This window comes from Rattus norvegicus, chromosome 5, assembly GCF_036323735.1.
Source record: "Rattus norvegicus strain BN/NHsdMcwi chromosome 5, GRCr8, whole genome shotgun sequence".
Taxonomy (NCBI): domain Eukaryota; kingdom Metazoa; phylum Chordata; class Mammalia; order Rodentia; family Muridae; genus Rattus; species Rattus norvegicus.
The window spans coordinates 132542059-132562131 of NC_086023.1; the positions used below are offsets into that span (position 1 = coordinate 132542059).

At 38.1% G+C, this 20073-nt stretch overlaps 1 protein-coding gene across 1 annotated transcript in view; it reads left to right on the forward strand.

The window, feature by feature from the left end:
- Positions 1 to 7237: 7237 nt before the first annotated feature.
- Positions 7238 to 20073, forward strand: part of Skint4 (selection and upkeep of intraepithelial T cells 4) — a 201262-nt gene continuing 188426 nt past the window's right edge. Inside the window, exons 1-3 of the mRNA XM_039111485.2 lie at positions 7238 to 7250; positions 7793 to 8140; positions 16926 to 17207. Coding sequence (XP_038967413.1) covers positions 7238 to 7250; positions 7793 to 8140; positions 16926 to 17207 — 643 coding nt within the window. The remainder of the gene's footprint in view (positions 7251 to 7792; positions 8141 to 16925; positions 17208 to 20073) is intronic.

Genomic DNA, 20073 nt, shown 5'->3' on the forward strand with positions numbered 1-20073 from the left:
AGGTTCTTTGATTATTTGTTTCAGTCTCTTCGTTTCTAATTGGTTGATTTTCTCCCTGTGTTTGATTATTTCCTGGCCTTAACTCAACTCCTTTTCAGTGTGTTCACTTTATTTCATTCTAGAGCTTTCAATTGTGCTGTTAAGTTGCTAGTGTAGGATCTTCCCAATTTCTTTACAAGGGTATGTAGTACCGTGAATTTTCCTTTGAGCACTGCTTTAATTGTGTCCCATAAGTTTGGTCATGATGTGTATTCATTTTCATTGAATTCCATAAAGTGTTCAGTTTCCATGGGTATGTTGTGTTTCTCTTGTTTTTGTTGTTATTGAAGTATAGCCTTTTCAGTGGTGATATGATTTGATGCTCAGAATTAGTTCAATCTTCTTGTAGAAGTTGAGGCTTTTCTTGTAACTGATTGTATGGCCAAATTTTGGAGATGCTGAGAAAAGGGTATATTCTTTTGTTATAGGGTGGAATGTTCTGTATATTTGTAAAATTTATTTGGTTTAAAATTTGTTAATTTTACTATGTTTCTGTTTCAATGACTTGTTCAATGATGAGTCTAGAAGTAGTGAAGTCACCCACTACTATTGAATGAGGTTCAATGTGTTTTTTGCTCCAGTAAAATTTATCTTACAAATGTGGGCACCCTTAAATTTGTGGCATAGATGTTCAGAACTTCCTCTTGTTGGGTTTTTTCTTTGATGAATATGAATTGTCCTTCCCCATCTTATTTGGTAACTTTTCGCTAAAAAGCTTTTTATTGGATATTAGAATGATAACCCCACTTTTTTCTTAGGACCATTTGCTTGGAAACCTTATTTTTAAGGCTTTTACTTTGAAATATCCAGTCTGTTAGCTTATGTCTTTTTATGGAGGAATAGAGTCCACTGATGATGAGAGATATTAAAAACAAATCATTGTTAATTCCTGTTATGTTTGTTGTAGGTGGTATCATGTATATATAATTCTCTTCTCTTCGGTTTATTGTGAGATGATTATTTTCCTGTTTGTTTTTTTTTAAATTTTGTGTTGTGGAGGTAGATGTAGATACCCTCCTTATTTTGGGATTTTCCTTCTAGAATAAATGTAGGACTGGATTTGAAGATATATATATTGTTTTAATTTGATTTTGTCATGGAATATTTTGGTTTTTCCATCTATGATAATTGAGAATTTTGCTGGTTACAGTAACCTGGGCTGCTATTTGTGTTCTCTCAGGACTTTTATGATATCCATCCAGCATCTTCTGGATTGTAGAGCTTCTGCTGAGAAGTCTGGGGTAATTCTGATAGGTTTGCATTAATATATTACTTGGCCATTTTCCTTTACAGTTTTTTAATATTCTTTCTTTGTTCTGTGCATTTAGTGTTTTGATTATCATGTGAAGGGAGAATTTTCTTAACTGGTCCAATCTATTTCCTGTTTTATAGAGTTCTTGTACATTTATGGCCATCTCTTTCTTTAAATTAGGGACATTTTACACTACAAATTGGTCGAAGATGTTTTCTGGCACTTTGAGCTGGGAATCTTTACCCTCTTTATTCCTATTATTCTTAGGTCTGATCTTTCATAGCATCCAGGATTTCCTGCAAGTTTTGGTTTAGGGAAGTTTTACACTTTGTATTTTCTTTGACCAATGTGTCAATATCTTCTATTTTATCCTCTAACCCTCAGATTCTCTCTTCTATCTCTCATATCCTGTTGATGATGTTTACAGTTGAACTTCCTGATCTCTTTCCTAAGTTTGTGAACCTTTTTCTATGATTGTTTCTTCAAATGCTGAGATCATTTCTCACATCTTTTGTATCCTGTAGACATGCTTATTTCTTTAGTTCCTGTTTGATTACCTAGATTTTCAATTCCCAGATTTTCTTCAGTTTGTGAAGTTTTTTTTTATTTTTTAATTCTATTTTTATATCAAACAGTTTTCTTTACTCATTTAATTTTTTTGGATTGCTTCTTACTCTTTAATTTTAAATGATTAATTGATTTCCTCCGATATTATTATTTTTTCTTTTTGTGAATTGTACTCTATTCTTTGGTACAAGATTCAGATCCAATAAGAAAATATTTGGTTACCTTTACCCCCCATAAACTGTCATGTCACTAGTACAACCTATAGGTACCTCTTTCTTGATCCTCTGTTGAAACATGGGGAATCTATTGTTGAGTTATTCCACTGAGAATTTTTCTCCCCCGTTGTTCACATAGAAAATTCCATCTCTGTGAAAGCTATCTATCTGGGAGAAAGTTTCCAGGTCAGTTTAAGTTTGATTTTTTTTCCAACAAAAGTGTTTTACATTTCTAACTATAAGGTCTTACCTCCATCTAGCAACAATATAGCAATACAACTTATACAGTTTACTAAACTTAGTGCTGGATAGCTGGTAAATCTGTTAAAGTATCCACTGTTCTCCCAGAGGACTTGGGTTTTATTCCCAACTGGCACATGAGAAATCCAAACCATCTCTGTCTCCACTTTGTGGTGATATGATGCCCTTATCTGGCCTCTAAAGGCACCAGGCAGACACATGCTCTACAAACATAGTTGCAACAAAATGCTCTGCATGTAAGATAAAAAATAATGTATTTTCCAATTTTTTTCAATTTTAGTAAACTTTGCATTTTGGAGCACTTTCCGGTTGTTAAAAATCGATGTACAACATTCATAGAATGCACACGTAACTAAACTTTTCTTTTATCTATCAAAGACTTTCCCATCTTGACTTCATTTGGCACATTTATTACACCTTAAAAACTATGGAAATAATATCACTGATTGAAATTCACACTTTTATGTAGCTAAATGTTTTCAATATATTACAAATAGGTTAGTGTTTATTAACTCAGTGTCATCCTGCTTTATATGCACTCTAGGCTGCTCCTAACATGCAAGAAAAAGACAAGATGAACTCTGTCATTGTAAAAAAAAGCTGAAACTCCTGATCCTTTTCAGAGTTCTCAGACCTTCTGTGGTTGGAAAGCGCTCTCTCTCTCTCTCTCTCTCTCTCTCTCTCTCTCTCTCTCTCTCTCTCCCTCTCCCTCTCCCTCTCCCTCTCCCTCTCCCTCTCCCTCTCCCTCTCATACACACACACACACACACACACACACACACACACACACACACAGACATACAGTCAAAGAAACCACTCACATGCACACACACAATCACACAAACCACTCACATGCGTGCACACACAATACAAACATTCTCTCTAACTTTGGGATTTACTTGGTCCTTCTGAATGACAGTCTTCTTTCCTCATCATTCAGAACTATTTTCTAAGCTACTAAAATGCTTCACTTGCAGAAGAATTTTATGAGATAATTTTACCATGCACTTTTATCTTTTCTCTATGATCATTCCCTAAAATCATGATACATATTATGCAGATACCATATATCTACTATTACAGAAACAAACAGAAGAAAACCCTATCATCCTAATACTTTCATAAGTTACATCCATCCATTCTTCTTTCAGTATTCCAAGAGAAAAGATTACAGCTTTTTGTGCTGAATCTATTTCTCTGCTTTGTCTAGAATGCAGCATAGTATTATATAAGACCTGTCCATTTTAAACTGCTTTTTTACTTAAAATGTTTATTTAGGTCTCATCCATGTTAGCCATTTATTTATAAAAAGTTTTTTGAAAACAAAATTTGATACAATATATTTTTATCATATTTTCTCCTTTGATTTCTATGAGGCATTCCTCATGATCCCAACTTTATAATTCCCCCAATCTCTCTCTCTCTCTCTCTCTCTCTCTCTCTCTCTCTCTCTCTCTCTCTCTCTTGTTTTTTCTCTCTCTAGCACACTTGCTGCTCTGGTTCTCTCTTGGTATCATTCTATCTCTCTCTTTTAGTCTCTAGCAAAAGCAAAACACAAGAAACAAAAGCAAAACAACAGAAAAAAGAAACACAAAAGTGAAAATCAAAACAAACAATCAAAGGACAAGTAAGGGAAAAATAATGACATAACAAAGGAAAACAAAACAAAAAAGTACTCCAAAATATGATTGAGTTAATTTTTGGGTGGCTAACTTGTCATGTACTTGAAGTCTGCCCTAGAATGTGCTTAATATACCCAGTGAGATCCCATTAGAGAAAAATTATTTTCCTTTTGCCAGTTAATATCAATTGCAGATAGCTTTGGTTAGGACTGAGACATAATTTCTATGGCTTCCCTCTCTTGGTTTTGTGGTCATACCTGGCTTAAATTTGATAAGGCTTCCTGTGCACTGCCCAGTTTCTGTGAGCTCATTGGTGAATCAGTACAATACATTGTTTCTTGGCAGCCAACTATTTGCTGAAGACATTTCATTTAACACTGAGTTATCCAAATTGAGGAAGGTGTATTGTTTTCTTCCAGCTCTAAGCTCCAAGAAATATACTGAAGTTCAAAGTATATTTACAAACATGGCCATGAACTTTGACTTGTTCTCCAACTATCTCACAACTAAACATCCAAGTTTCCTTAATTTAAGTTCTGCCATTCTGTTTACCTCAGCACTTCTCAAATGGTTCTGCCCTCCTTCTTGCTTCTGGAAAACATCCTCCTGTGCCTTGGTTTATCCACAAATCCTGTCTTCCTTCTGGAACTCACTCCTTCTATTAGCTGCCTCATCTCTAGGCCAATCAGATTCTTTTGGCATGTGACATATCCAAACAGCACATAAGTGATTCTTTCCACAATTCATCCATTTAATCCAATAAAAGGAATTTCGCTTAAAATAATAATCTACATACAATAAATAAAAATTATAAATCAATTATGAAAACTATTAATTAAGTTATGCTTTCACAATATACATTTCAGATAGCTGGGGACTGAACTCAGGGCCTTGCGCTCGCTAGGCAAGCGTTCTACTGCTGAGCTAAATCCCCAACCCCTTTCCTCACCTTTCACCAGAGCCTCCTCAGTCTGTAAGTGTGTATAAAATGCCTATCACATGGGATTCTACCTGTAATATGTTTATTTTACCTTGTACCAAAGTTCCCAGAAACAATGAGTCTTAAACTCAAAATATATTTACAAAAACCTTGGGCATAAAATTTGCTTGGTTATCCAACTATTTCATAACTAAATATTTCTGTTACTCTAATCTAAATTCTGCCATGCTGCTTACCTTTGCTCTTTTCCCAGGCTTCTGTCCTCTTTCATGTTCCTGGACGAATCCTCCAGTGCCTGACCATATCCTAGAATCTAGAAATATTCTACCAGAATTCACTCCTCCTATTTCCTAACTCAGCTATAGGACAATCAGATACTCTTGACAGGTTAACATACCCATACAGTACAAAAGTGATTCTTTCCACACCAAAGTGTCTCACTCTTCGCATATGTTGTGTGTCTCTCTGTTAATTTCCAACTACTGAAAGAAGAAACTTCTGTGACAAGGAATTAGCTAAAGACTGATGTAAAACTATAGCAAAATGTTATTAGGAGTCATTTTATTACTTTGGTCCTCTAGGAAATTATTAGTGTTAGGGGTTTTCCCTAGGTCCATAACATATCTTATCTCAATTTCATAGCGACTTCAGGGATGTGGGGTATGGTTTTGGTCTCATGAAATAGGGCTTAAGTTCCATCAAAATTGATTAGTTATTGCCCTAATATTTGTATTCTTATTGCACAAGTTTGTTTACTAATTAATATTTCAGTATATGAATATAAAAGTTATGTTTTAAATTACCTATGGAAGGACAGTTTGTTTGCTCCCAACTTTTAGCAACTGTGAATAAAAATTTTATTATCATTTGTATACAGATTTTAATATACACATAATTTTCAGTTCATTTATACTACATCTTAAATCATGACTCTGAGGAAAATTATAGTAAGCTCAATCTAGCACTGTTAAAAAGTGCCAATCTGTCTTCTATAGTTCTGTATCATTTTGCTTTGCAACCAGCTATTAATAACAGTTGTCTTGTTTTCATCTTATGCCAATATTTTGTGTTGTCAGTCATTTGGATTTCAGATATTCTAAAAATCGGTTGATAGACTATTGTTGTTTTGATTTAAAATATTCTAAAGGCACAATATTGAGCTACTTTTTGTCTCTATTTACTGTAGAATTTAGGCTCTGGCCTGCTTTATTTTACTCACATAAAACAATAGCTTTCAAATTGAGTATTGCCCTGAGTGACTCCATTTTACTGTTCAGTAATTTGCTACATTTTGAATGTACATGCTGCTTTGGAAAAACTGTATACATTTGTGCAAGTAACCATCTTCACCAACACCGTACAGGTCATATAAATTAATCATAAATGTAAAAAAAATAACACCTATGAAGTCAACAAGTTGAAAAAGGAACATGTACACACTTGGCCATATCAAGAATATAAGGTACAGACCAATTATTGAATTGTTGAACTAAAATACATTGAGAATAAACAGTGTGATCCTTTTTATTATAACATGATTTTCTTAACTAATGATAAAGTTTCAGTAGATACATTTTATGCATTAAATTTTTAATTGTATTTATTTATTTTTTTTCTTTTTTTTTCCGGAGCTGGAGATCGAACCCAGGGCCTTGCGTTTGCTAGGCAAGCGCTCTACCACTGAGCTAAATCCCCAACCCCTATTTATTTTTAAAATATATTCCTTAATCATTTTTTTACAGTCCAGACATCATCTCCCTCCTGGTCTACCCTCTGTCTGTTCCACATCCCACAACTCCTCTCTCCCATCTCCAAGAGAATGTACCCATCCCTTCTCCACCAGACCTCACCAGTCCCTGGGGCTCCAAGTCTCTACAGGGTGCATCTTCTCTCACTGAGTCCAGGCCCAGTAACCCTCTGCTGTATATGTTTTGGGGGGCTCATTTCAGCTGGTGTATGCTGCTTTGTTGGTGACTCAGTGCTGAGAGATCTTGGGGGTCCAGGTTACTTGAGACTGTTGGTCTTATACGGTGGCCCTCCATCTCAGCTTCTTCTAGCTTTTCCCTAATTTAACCACAGTCAGCAGCTTCTGTCCATTGGTTGGGTATAAATATCTGCATCTGGTTTAGTCTTTCAGAGGGTAGTTATGATAGGCCCCTTTTGTTAGCAGACCATAGCATCAGTAATAGTGTTATGATTTGGGCCCTACCCTTGAGCTGGATCTCAATTTCAGCCTGTCGCTGGACTTCCTTTTCCTAAGGCTCTTCAGTTCTTTCAGACAGGAACAATTCTGGGTTAGAGTTTTTTTATTTATATGAGTACACTGTAGCTGTCTTCAGACATGCCGGAAGAGGGTATAGGATCCCATTACAGATGGGTGTGAGCCACCATGTAGTTGCTGGAAATTGAACTCCGACCTCAGTAAGAACAATCAGTGCTCCTGACCTCTGAGCCACCTCTCCAGCCCCTGATTCAGAGTTTCTGACTGTGAGATGGCAGCCCCATTCCTCCACTTGAGTCCCTGTCTTTCTATTTGATGTGGACTCTACAAGTTCCCTCTGCACACTGTAGGGCACTTCATCCAAGGTTCCTCCTTTTGAGACCTGTCTCTCACCTCCCAGGTCTCTGATGCATTCTCAAAGTACCCCCACCTCCAATGTACTGAGGTTGCCCTTTTCCATTCTTTTTGCTCACCCTCAGAGCTTCAGTACTTTTCTTCCGTCCAATACCTGATCATATTCCCCTCTTCCCCTAAAAAATATGCTCTTAAGTGAACTATATGTGAATGTTTGAGAGAGAGTGAAGACAGAAGAGGGATCAACAGAATGACTTCAACAAGAGGTGTGACCACATTAACTCACATTCTTGTGTTTTGATTAATGTAATTTTTTTACAGAACAATTCACTGTGAATGGGTTACCGAGTCCAGTCTTGGCTCCACTGGGTGGAAACCTAGAACTGAGTTGTCAGTTGTCTCCACCACAACAAGCAATGCACATGGAAATCCGTTGGTTCCGGAATCGCTATTCAGAGCTGGTATACCTGTATAGGAATGGTAAAGACCTGTTGGGAGAAACTATTTACAACTTTGTTGAAAGGACTGAACTCCTGAAAGATGATATTGGAAAAGGGAAAGTAATTCTTAGGATCTTTAAAGTGACTGCTGATGATGGTGGATACTACCACTGTTTCTTCAAGGATGACAAGTTCTATGAAGAGCATATTATAGAAGTCAAGGTCACAGGTAGGCATGGATTACTCTGCAACTGTGTCTACTCATGATTCAAAGACTGTATTGAGCAGATGGAAAATTCTTAGTGTTTAACTCTTATAACATGGATTTATTAACCAGCTGATTTTATGAATTTAATTTTTTAATTGAATGTCATGAATGATCAAAAATGAAAATTACTGCAGTGCAGGAATTAGTTTTATCATGAAAAATGTTCTTCTTATATCTAAATGCACTGTTAGATTTCAACATATTATAAATATTCTTGGATCTTTTCTCTACCCTTGCAAATATTTGTGATAATATAGTTTGTGAAAATGCTTTAGTATTTTTCCAGATAAACTGAACTTTAAAACTATGCTTCTCACTTAAAATTTGGGTATGTAGAGAGGTAGGAAAATATGGCAGAGGTGATGAGTGGAATATTATGAGAATGAATTACATAAAAAATTTCATTAAATTTAGAAGAATATTCATTTTTCCATTTTATTAAATTGGGTATTTTTTATTTACATTTCAAATGTTATTCCTTTTCCCGGTACCAGGCCACCATTCCCCTAATCTCTCCCCCTCCCTTTCTATATAGATGTTCCCCTCCCCATACACCCCCCATTAATGACCTCACCCTAACAATCCCATTCACTAGGGTTCCAGCCTTGGCAATACCAAGGGCTTCCCCTTCCACTGGTGCCCCTATTAGGCTATTCATTGATTCATTGCTACCTATGAATTTGGAGCCCAGGGTCAGTCCATGTATAGTCTTTGGGTAGTAGCTTGGGCCCTAGAATCTCTCGTTGATTGGTATTGATCATGTGGGGTCTCGAGCCCCTTCAGCTCTTTCAGTCCTTACTCTGACTCCTCCAACGTTGGTCCCTTTCTCAATTCAGTGATTTGCTGCTGGCATTCACCTATGTATTTGCTATATTCTGGCTGTGTCTCTCAGGAGAGATCTACATCCGGTTCCTGTTGGCCTGCACTTCTTAGCTTCATCCATGTTATCTAGTTTGGTGACTGTATATGTATGGGTAACATGTGGGGCAGGTTCTGAATGGCAGTTCCTTCAGACCCTGTTCTAAACTTTGCACCCCTATTCCTTCCTATAGGAATTATTGTTCCCCTTTTAAAGAATGAATGAAGCATCCACATTTTGGTCAAACTTCTTGAGTTTCAAGTGGTCTGTGCATCTTGGGTAATTCGAGCATTTGGGCTAATATTCACTTATCAATGAGTGCATACCATGTGTGTTTTTCTGTGGTTGGGTTACCTCACTCAGGATGATATTTACTAGTTCCATCCATTTGCCTATGAATTTCATAAAGTCATTGTTTTTGATACTGAGTACTATTCCATAGTGTAGATAAACCATATTTTCTGTATCCATTCCTCTATTGAAGGGTATCTGGATTCTTTCCAGCATCTGGCTATAATAAGGCTGCTATGAACATAGTGGAGCATGTGTCTTTGTTACATGTTGGGGCATCTTTTGGGTATATGCCCAAGAGACATATAACTGGGTCCTCAGGTAGTACAATGTCCAATTTTCTGAGTAACCTCCAGACTGATTTCCAGAATGGTTGTACCAGTTTGCAATCCCACCAACAATGGAGGAGTGTTCCTCTTTCTCTGCATCCTCGCCAGCATTTGCTGTCACCTGAGTTTTTGGTCTTAACCATTCTCACTGGTGTGAGGTGAAATCTAAGGGTTGTTTTGATTTGCATTTCCCTTATGACTAAAGATGTTGGACATTTCTTTAGGTGCTTCTCAGCCATTCGATATTCCTCAGCTGTGAATTCTTCCTTTAATTCTGCACCACATTTTAATTAGGGTTTTTTGTCTCCCTGCAGTCTAACTTCTTGAGTTCTTTATATATTTTGGATATAAACCCTCTATCAGTTGTAGGATTGGTAAAGATCTTTTCCCAATCTGTTGGTTGCCATTTTGTCCTAACAACAGTGTCCTTTGCCTTACAGAAGTTTTGCAGTTATATGAGATCCCATTTGATTTTAGAGCATTAGCCATTGGTGTTTTGTTCAGGAAAATTTCTCCAGTGCCCACGTGTTCAAGTTGCTTCCCCACTTTTTCTTCTGTTAGTTCGAGTGTATTTGGTTTGATGTGGAGGTCCTTGATCCACTTGGACTTAAACTTTGTACAGGGTGATAAGCATGGATCGATCTGTATTCTTCTACATGTTGACCTCCAGTTGAACCAGCACCATTTGCTGAAAATGCTATCTTTTTTCCATTTGATGGTTTTGGCTCCTTTGTTAAAAATCAAGTGACTATAGGTGTGTGGGTTCATTTCTGGGTCTTCAATTCTATTCCCCTGATCTATCTGCCTCTCTCTGTACCAATACCACACAGTTTTTATCACTATTGCTCTGTAATACTGCTTGAGTTCAGGGATGGTGATTTCCCTGGAAGTCCTTTTATTCTTGAGGATAGTTTTAGCTATCCTGGTTTTTTTTTTGTTATCCCAGATGAATTTACAAATTTTTCAATCCAACTCTATGAACAATTGGATTGGAATTGTGATGGGGAATGCATTAAATCTGTAGATCGCTTTTGGTAAAATGGCCATTTTTACTGTAATAATCCTGCCAATCCATGAGCATGGAAGATCTTTCCATCTTCTGAGATCTTCTTCAATTTCTTTCTTCAGAGGCTTGAATTTCTTATCATATAGATCTTTCACTTGCTTGGTTAAAGGCACACCAAGGTATTTTATATTATTTGGGACTATTATGAAGGGTGTCGTTTCCTTACTTTCTTTCTCGTAGTGTTTCTCTTTTGTGTAGAGGAAGGCTACTGATTTATTTGAGTTAATTTTATACCCAGCAGCTTTTCTGAAGGTATTTATCAGGTTTAGTAGTTCTTTGGTGGAACTTTTGGGATCACTTAAATATACTATCATGTCATCTGCATATAGTTATATTTTGACTTCTTCCTTTCCAATATGTATCCCTTTGAACTCCTTTTCTATCTGATTGCTCTGGCTAGGATTTTGAGTACTATATTGAATAAGAAGGGAGAGTGGGCAGCCTCTTCTTTTTTTCTTTTTCTTTTTTTTTTTTTTTCGGAGCTGGGGATTGAACCCAGGACCTTGCGCTTGCTAGGCAAGCGCTCTACCAGTGAGCTAAATCCCCAACCGGGCAGCCTCTTCTTGTCCCTGATTTTAGTGGGATTGCTTGAAGTTTCTCTCCATTTAGTTTAATATTAGCTACTGGTTTGCTGTATATGGCTTTTACTATCTTTAGGTATAGTCCTTGAATTCCTTTTCTTTCCAGGACATTTATCATGAAGGGCTGCTGAATTTTTTCAAATGCTTTCTCGGCATCTAATGAAATGATGATGTGGTTTTTATCATTCAGTTTGTTTATATAGTGGATTGTGTTTATGGTTTTCCACATATTAAACCATCCCTGCATACCTTGGATGAAACCTACTTGATCATGATGAAAGATTGTTTTGGTGTGTTCTTAGATTCAGTTTCCAAGATGTTATTGAGTATATTTGTTTCAATATTCAGTAGTTTTATTAAGGAATTTTTTATGTTTCCTCTTTAAGGGTTTCTAGTTGTTTACTTGTGTTGTCCTGTATTTCCTTAAGGGAGTTATTTATGACATTCCTAAAGTCCTCCATCATCAAGATAATATGTGATTTTAAATCTAGATCTTGCTTCTCTGGTGTGTTTGGATATCCAGTGTTTCCTTTGATGGAGAATTGGGCTCTGATGATGCCAAATAGTCTTGGTTTCTGTTGCTTGTTTTCCTGTGCTTGCCTCTCACCATAAGGTTGTCTCTGCTGTTAGCTTGTCTTACTGTTTCTGACTGTGGCTTGACTGTGTTCTTGACTGTGGCTTGTAGGTTTGTGTGTCAGGACTGCTGTAGACCTGTTTTTCCTGTTTTCTTCCACCTAGTTATAGGAACAGAGTGTTCTGCTCTCAGGCCTGTAGTTGTTCCTGTTCACTGACTTTCAGCTCTCCCTGTGGGCGGGAACCAGAAGGGTCCAGCCCCTACTTCTCCTAGGTCCATGTTTGTGTGTGTGTGGGGGGGAACAGATGGCACAAGGCATTTTCCTCTTGAGTCGGGAATGTGGGCAGAGAGTAGTCTCCTCTGGTTTCCCAGGAGTGTCTGCCCCTCTGAAGGTCTAGCTCTCACCCCAGGGGATTTGGGTGAAGGGTGCTCTTTGACCAGTTCAATTCATATTCAGGAGCAGTCTGGACCACAGGGCTCCTGTATCTTGACTGCTTCTATATTCCTTTGTCCAGAAGATACTATGCAGTTTCCTCTTGGGCCAGTGATGTGGGCAAAGATGGGCAAAAGTGGCTCTCTCTCCTGCCCTACAGTCTCAGGATTACCCACACTTCTGGGTGATCAGCTCTCTCTCCCACAGTGTTGAGAGCAGGGAGCTGTGGACTGGGAACAGTGAGGTTCAGGCACCAGCTAGAAACCGGAAGTGCCCAGACCCAGAGGAATTCTGCCTTTGTGTGTCCTGAGTTCACCAGGCAGGTCACTTGGACACGAAGTTGCTCCTCAGGCCTAGCTTTCAGCTCTTTGTGAGGGCAGCAACCAGAAAGGCCCTGCTCCTGCTGCTCCTAGATCCCCGTGCTCAGGGGGGCCCACATGGCACAAGGCATTTTCTTCTAGAGTCACAAATATGGGCAGAGAGTAGTCGCCTCTGGTTTCCCAGGAGTCTGTGCCCCTCTGAAGGTCTAGCTTACACACACACACACACACACACACACACACACACACACACACACAAACACACAGAATTTGGGTGCATGGAGCTGTTTGACCTATTCAGTTCATATCCAGGTGCAGTCTGGTTCGCAGGGCTCCTGCAGCTTGACTGCTCTTATATTCCTGTGTCCAGTGGCACTATGTAGTTTTCTCTTGGGCCAGCAATGTGGGCAAAGGTGGGGAGAAGTGGCTGTTTCTCCTGACCTGCAGTCCCAGGATTGCCCACACTTCTGGGTGATTAGCTCTCGCTCCCACAGGATTTAGGAGCAGTGAGCTATGGAGAAAAATATTCTTATTGAAATGGTTTTTGTTCATTTCTGTCCAAAATCAATACACTGACTACTCATTGTATAATTAATTACCCTAAGTCTTAAAAGTTTTAATGGAAATTTTCATTTTTCTCAGAAATAATGCTATATGTGATATATAGTTAACTATATGTAATTTATATTTCTTTATTTGCTTTGAAATGTTCTAAGAAAAAAGAAGTGGCGGAAAGGTAGAGGGTTTAAAGGAAACTAAAGAAATCCATACATGAATGCACATATATATTGGATTCTAGACCCAGATGATTAATGTTTATTGGCTGCCATGTAACACTGAACTCTGTAGTTTAAAACCAAGGGATACCATGTAGCCCATTTTCATTTTATTTGTCATATGTAGCAAAGAGCTACTATGTTAAGCCAGATATAAATAAGTTTTTATTCCAGAGACATTTAGCTAAACAGATTAGGTATAAATTCTTTTTGCCAATATATTATATAAGATTCATGTCTCAGAGATTATCCTGAAAGATTTAAAAACATGTTTGTTTTTTCCAAATAAGTATGTACTTTTCATAGTATTAATATATTACCTCTCTTGTATGAAACACATTTTATAAAATTACCTACAATTAAAATATACATAGTTTTAACTTACTCCATAGTGTTTAAAATGGAATTCATTTTTATAATCTGTTTATAGAAGCTCCAAGGTAAGTAGCGACAATGCTAAAACAAAAACATTATATTATAATTTCTATGAGGTTTAAATATTTCTGTCTATCATAATTTAAAGACCAAGTCACATTTCTATTACTCAGAAAATACCAAAAATATTTTAAATAAATTTATCAACAAGTCACACTTCTTAGCTCACTGACTTAATTTTGACATGTTGTTGATTGCATATTATGTCCATTCCATCAAGATCTTGCGATTTTCATGGGCTTCTTATGGTAACCAGAGCCCTGTAATTATTTTTTGCCTCTTGTTTTACTGGCTATTTTATGTATTTACATTTCAAATGTTATCCCCTTTCCCCTCTACTCCCATCCCTCTTTCCTCCCTCCCTGTACTTCTATTAAAATGCTCTTACTCTCACTCATTCATTCCCACCTCAACACCCTGGAATTCCCCTACCCTGGGGAAACATGTCTTCACAGGACACAGGACTTCTTCTGTTGCTGCTAGACAATGCTATCTTCTGCTACATATGCGGCTGGAGCTATGGGTCCCTCAATGTGTACTCTTTGGTTGGTGGTTTATTCCTCAAAGGTTCTGGGCATTTTGATTCTCTGATAATGCTGTTCTTCCTATGGGATTGCAAAACGCTTCAGCTCCTTCAGTCCTTTCTTTAATTCTCCATTGGATTTGACATGCCCAGCCTGATGGTTAACTGCAACCATTCTTATCCTTATCAGTTAGGCTGTCAAAGCCTCTCAGGAAGCATACATATCAGCAAGTAATTCTTGGCATCAGCAATAGTGACTGGGTTTGGTAGTTGCCTATGCAATGGATCTCCATGTGGGCCAGTCTCTGGATTGCCTTTCCTTCAGTCCCTGCTTAACTCTTTGTCCCTTTATTTCCTCCCATGAGAAGTTTTCGGTTATTCCTATAATCTTCTGACTATTAATATATCTTTTGAAACTGAGATTAAACATGCAAAGGGCTTGTACAAATTTATTGGGAACAACAAAAAAGCAAGGATAGGAAAAACTATCCTTAACAATAAAAGAACTTCTGGAAGAATCACCATCCCTGACCTCAAACTCTATTACAGAGCAATAATGATAAAACTCTATGGTGTTGGTACAGAAACAGGCAGGTAGATCAATGGAATAGAATTAAAGACCTAGAAATGAAACTGGCTACCTACAGAAACTTGATCTTTGACAAAGGAGCTAAAACCATTCAGAGGAAGAAAGCTAGCAGTATCAACAAGTGGTGATGGTTGAACTGGAAGTCAGCATGTACACAAATGCAAATCAGTCCTTTCTTATAACCCTGTACAAGGCTCAAGTAAAGTGGATCAATGGCCTTAACATAAAACGAGATACACTTAGCCTAATAGAATAAAAAGTGGGGAAGAGCCTTGAACACATGATTACTGGGAAAAATTTCCTGAACAGAACAACAACGGATTAATGCTCTAAGTTCATGAATCAACAAATGGGACCTCATAAAATTGCAAAGCTTCTGTAAGGCAAAGGACAAAATGGCAACCAACAGATTGGAAAAGGATCTTTATCAATCCTATATCTGATAGAGGGTTAATATATAATATATACAAAGAACTCAAAAAGATAGACCCCATAGAATCAAGTAACCCTATAAAAATGGGGTACAGAGCTACACAAAGAATTCTCAGCTGAGGAATATCAAATGGCTAATAAGTACATACAGAAATGTTTAGTGTCCTATGTCATCAGGGAAAAGCAAATCAAAAGAAGTCTGAGATTCTATCTCACACCAGCCAGAATGGCTAAGATAAAAAATTCGGGTGACAACAGATGCTGGCGATGCTGTGGACAAAAAGGAACACTCCTCCATTTTAGGTTGGATTGCAAGCTGGTACAACCACTCTGGAAATCAGTCTGGAGGTTCCTCAGAAAATTGGACATAGTACTACCTGAGGACCCAGATATACCACTCCTGGGCATATACCCCAAAAAAATGCTCCAACATATAACAAGGACACATGCTCCACTATGGTCATAGTAGCTTTATTTATAACAGCCAGAAGCTGGAAAGAACCCAGATGTCCTTCAGCAGAGGAATGGATATAGAAAATGTGGTACATTTACACAATGGAGTACTACTCACCTATTAAAAACAATGACTTCCTCTATTGGTAGGCAAATGGATGGAACTAGAAAATATCATCCTGAGTGAGGTACACCAATCACAAAAAAAAAAAAAACAAACAAAAAAACAAACAAACATGTCATTCACTCACTGATCAGTAGATATTAGACCAAAAGCTCTGATTACCCAAGATACAATCCACAGACCACATGAGGTTCAAAAAAAGGATTACTAAGATGTGGATGCTTGAGTCCTGCTTAGAAGGAGGAACAAAAATATTCATAGGATGAGATATGGAGACAACGTTTGGAGCAGAGACTAAAGGAATGTCCATTCAGCTCCTGTGCTACCTGAGGATCCAGCCCATATACATACAGTCACGAAACTCAGACAATATTGCTGATGCCAAGAAATGCATGCTGACAGGAACCTGATATAGCTGTTTCCTGAAAGGCTCTGCCAGAATATGACAAATACAGAGGCCAATGCTTGTAGCCGACCATTGAACTGAAAATGCGGTCCCCATTGGAGGAGTTAGAGAAAGGATTAAAGGAGCTAAAGGAGTTTGAAACCCCATAAGAACAACAATCCCAACCAACCAGAGATCCCAGGGACTAAACCACGATCTAAAGAGTACACATGGACAAACGTACAGCTCCAGCTGCATATGTAGCAGTGGATGACCTTTTTGGTCACCAGATGGAAGAGTAGCCCTTGGTCCTACCAAGTCTTGACCCCCCTACCAGAGTAGGAAAATGTCAGGGTAGAAGGTGGGAAGGATTGGGTGGTTGGTTGGGGAACACCCTCACACAAGAAGGGGGAGGGGAGATTGGATCTGGTATTTATGGATGGGAAACTGGGAAAGGGGATAACATTTGAAATGTAAATAAAAGACAATCAATTTTAAAAAAGAGCTTTTGTTGTTCTATCATGTTCTCTTTGGTTCTATCTAACAGTAGTATTTACCTGTTGTGTTTTCAACCAGCCACAAGCTCAGACATACGGATTCTTATGCATCCCCATAATACCGAAGGTGTGATGTTGGAATGTCACTCAAGAGGTTGGTTCCCAAAGCCTCACATGGAATGGAGAGACAGCAAAGGGAATTTCATTCCAGCCACATCAGAATCCCATTCACAGGATGAAAACAAATTGTTCAACATGACAATGAACCTTTTGATTAAAGTCAGTTCCACCTGGAATGTCACCTGCTACCTTCAAAACCTTCTAACTCACCAAGAAGAAAGTATAAGTATTGTCCTACCAGGTAAAATGTGTCTTTTAAATTTAGTAACTACCATTGTCACATGAACTTATTACAGGATTTCTCCTTCACTTGGTTTCTAAAGATTTATTTTTCTGTTGGCCTTATTTATCAGTGTGGCAACTCTTACTTTTTTGATGTATTTCTTTTATCACTACATTACTGATAATTATAGTTTCCATTTCTGTCACAATGATAAAGCATTATGATCATAATTAAGTTGGGGTCGGAAGAAGTCTCTTTGTATTATAAGGCCACATTATAATTCATTACCAAGGAAAGTCAGAACAGGGATTTAAAGTAGGAATTTGAGGAAGAACTGAAATTGGAACCACGGAGGAACACTGCTCCCTGACTTTCTGTCACTGGATTTACTTTCACAGTTTGGTTTCTTTTCTTTTTTCCTTTTCTTTTCTTTTACTTGATATTTTCCTTATTTACATTTCAAATATTCCCCCTTTGCTGGTTTCCCCTCCTCCAGAAACCTTCTATACCCCTCCCATTGCTTCTATGAGGGTTTTCCTCCACCAACCTCTCTGATTCACTCCCACTTCCCTGACCTGGCATTTCTAAACAATGGAACACCAAGTCTTGCCTATACCATCATTTGGGTATATGCCCAGGAGTGGTATAGCTGGAATCTCATGTAGTGCTATGTCCAATTTTCTCAGGAACCTCCAGACTTTTTCCCAGAGTGGTTGTACCACTTGCAGTCCCAGCAACAAAGGATACTGTCAATAGGACAAAACAGCAACCAACAGATTAGGAAAAGATCTTTACCAATCCTATATCCGATAGAGGACAAGAACCTTGCCTCTCATTTGATGTCCAACAAGGCCATCTTCTGCTGCATAAGTGGCTGGAGCCATAGGTCTCCCCCACCCATGTGCACTCTTTTGTTTGTGGTTTAGTCCCTGGGAGCTCTGGGGTGGTCTAGTTGGATGACATTGTTGTTCTTCGTATGGGTTGTAAACCCCCTAAGCTCCTTAAGTCCTCTTTCTAACTCCTCCATTGAGAACTCCATGCTCAGTCCAATGGTTGGCTGCACATATACACCTCTGTATTTGTCAGGCTCAGGTAAGAGCCTTTCAGGAAACAGGTATATTAGGTTCCTGTCAGCATGCACTTCTTGCATCTACAATGGTGTCTGGGTTTGACAACTATATATGGGATGGATTGCCAGGTACGGAATTCTCTGGATGGGTTTTCCTTCAGTCTCTGCTCTACACTATTTCCCTGTATTTCCTCCTGTGAATATTCTGTTCCCCCTTCTAAGAAGGGCTGAAGCATCCACACTTTGGTCTTCCTTCTTCTTGAGCTTCATGGGTTTGTGAATTGTTTCTTGGTTATTCTGAGCATTTTGGCAAATATCCACTTATTGGTAATATTTTCTTGTTCCATCCATTTGCCTACCAATTAGAGGAAGTCATTGTTTATAATAGCTGATTAGTACTCCATTGTATAAATGTACCATATTTTCTATATCCATTCCTCTATTGAAAGACATCTGGGTCCTTTCAAGCTTCTGGCTGTTATAAATAAGGCTGCTATGACCATAGTGGAGCATGTGTCTTTGTTTTATGTTGGAGCATCATTTGGGTATATGTCCAGGAGTGGTATAACTGGGTTCTCAGGTAGTACTATGTCCAATTTTCTTAGGAACCTTCAGACTGACTTCCAGAGTGGTTGTACCACTTTGCAATCCCAGCAACAAAAGACACTGTCAATAGAACAAAACAGCAACCAACAGATTAGAAAAATATCTTTTCCAATCCTAGATCTCATAAATGGCTAACATCTAATATATGCAAAGAACTGAAGAAGTCAGACTCCAGAGAATCAAATAATCCTATTAAAAATGAGAGATGAAGCTAAACAATGAATTCTCAACTGAGGATTATGGAATGGCCACAATGTACCTAAAGAAATGTTCAATATCTTTAGTCATCAGAGAAATGAAAATCAAAACAATCCTGAGATCCTATCTCACACCCATCAGAATGACTAAGATCAAAATCTCAGGTGATAGCAGATGCTTTCAAGCATGTGGAGAAAGATGAAAACAGCTATGTCTCTTAAATAACTCATTAACTTCTGACCAAAGATGGCCCCAGCCACCCCTGTTGGGTTGTGCCTACCACATTCATCATTAATCAAGAAATGGGCACAAGCCTATATGAAAGCAACTACTCAATAAGGGTTTCTTCTTCCCTAATGATTATAGTTAGTCTTTAGTCAACAAAACTAACTGGTATATTGATATTGAAGATTCCAAGGCATAGCCTTTGATATCTTCTTTCTTTCTTTCTTTCCTTCTTTCTTTCTTTCTTTCTTTCCTTCTTTCTTTCTTTCTTTTTTTCTTTCTTTCTTCCTCCCTCCCTCCCTTCCTTCCTTCATTCTTTCCTTCCTCTCTTTCTCTTTCTTTCTCTCTTTCCCTCCCTCACTCTTTCTTTCTTTCTTTTTTTCCTTCTTCTTTCTTTCTTTCTTCCTTTCTTCTTTCTTTCTTTCCCTCTTTCCCTCCCTCACTCTTTCTTTCTTCCTTCCTTTCTTCTTTCTTTCTCTCTTCCCCTCCCTCTTTCTTTCTTTCTTTCTTTCTTTCTTTCTTTCTTTCTTTCTTTCTCTCTTTCCCTTTCTCCCTCTTTCTTTCTTCCTCCTCTCCTTCCTTTCATCCTTCCTTCCTTCTTTCTTTCTTTCTTTTTACACTCCAGATTTTATTCTTCTCCAGGTCCATCCTCCAAGGGTTCCATATCCCATACTTCCTCCCAATCCCTGCAGCCCCCAATGTCTTCACAAGGATATTGCCACCCCAACCATCTTACCAGATAATTAAACTTCTGAGGTGTCCAGTCTCTTGTGGATTAGGTTCATC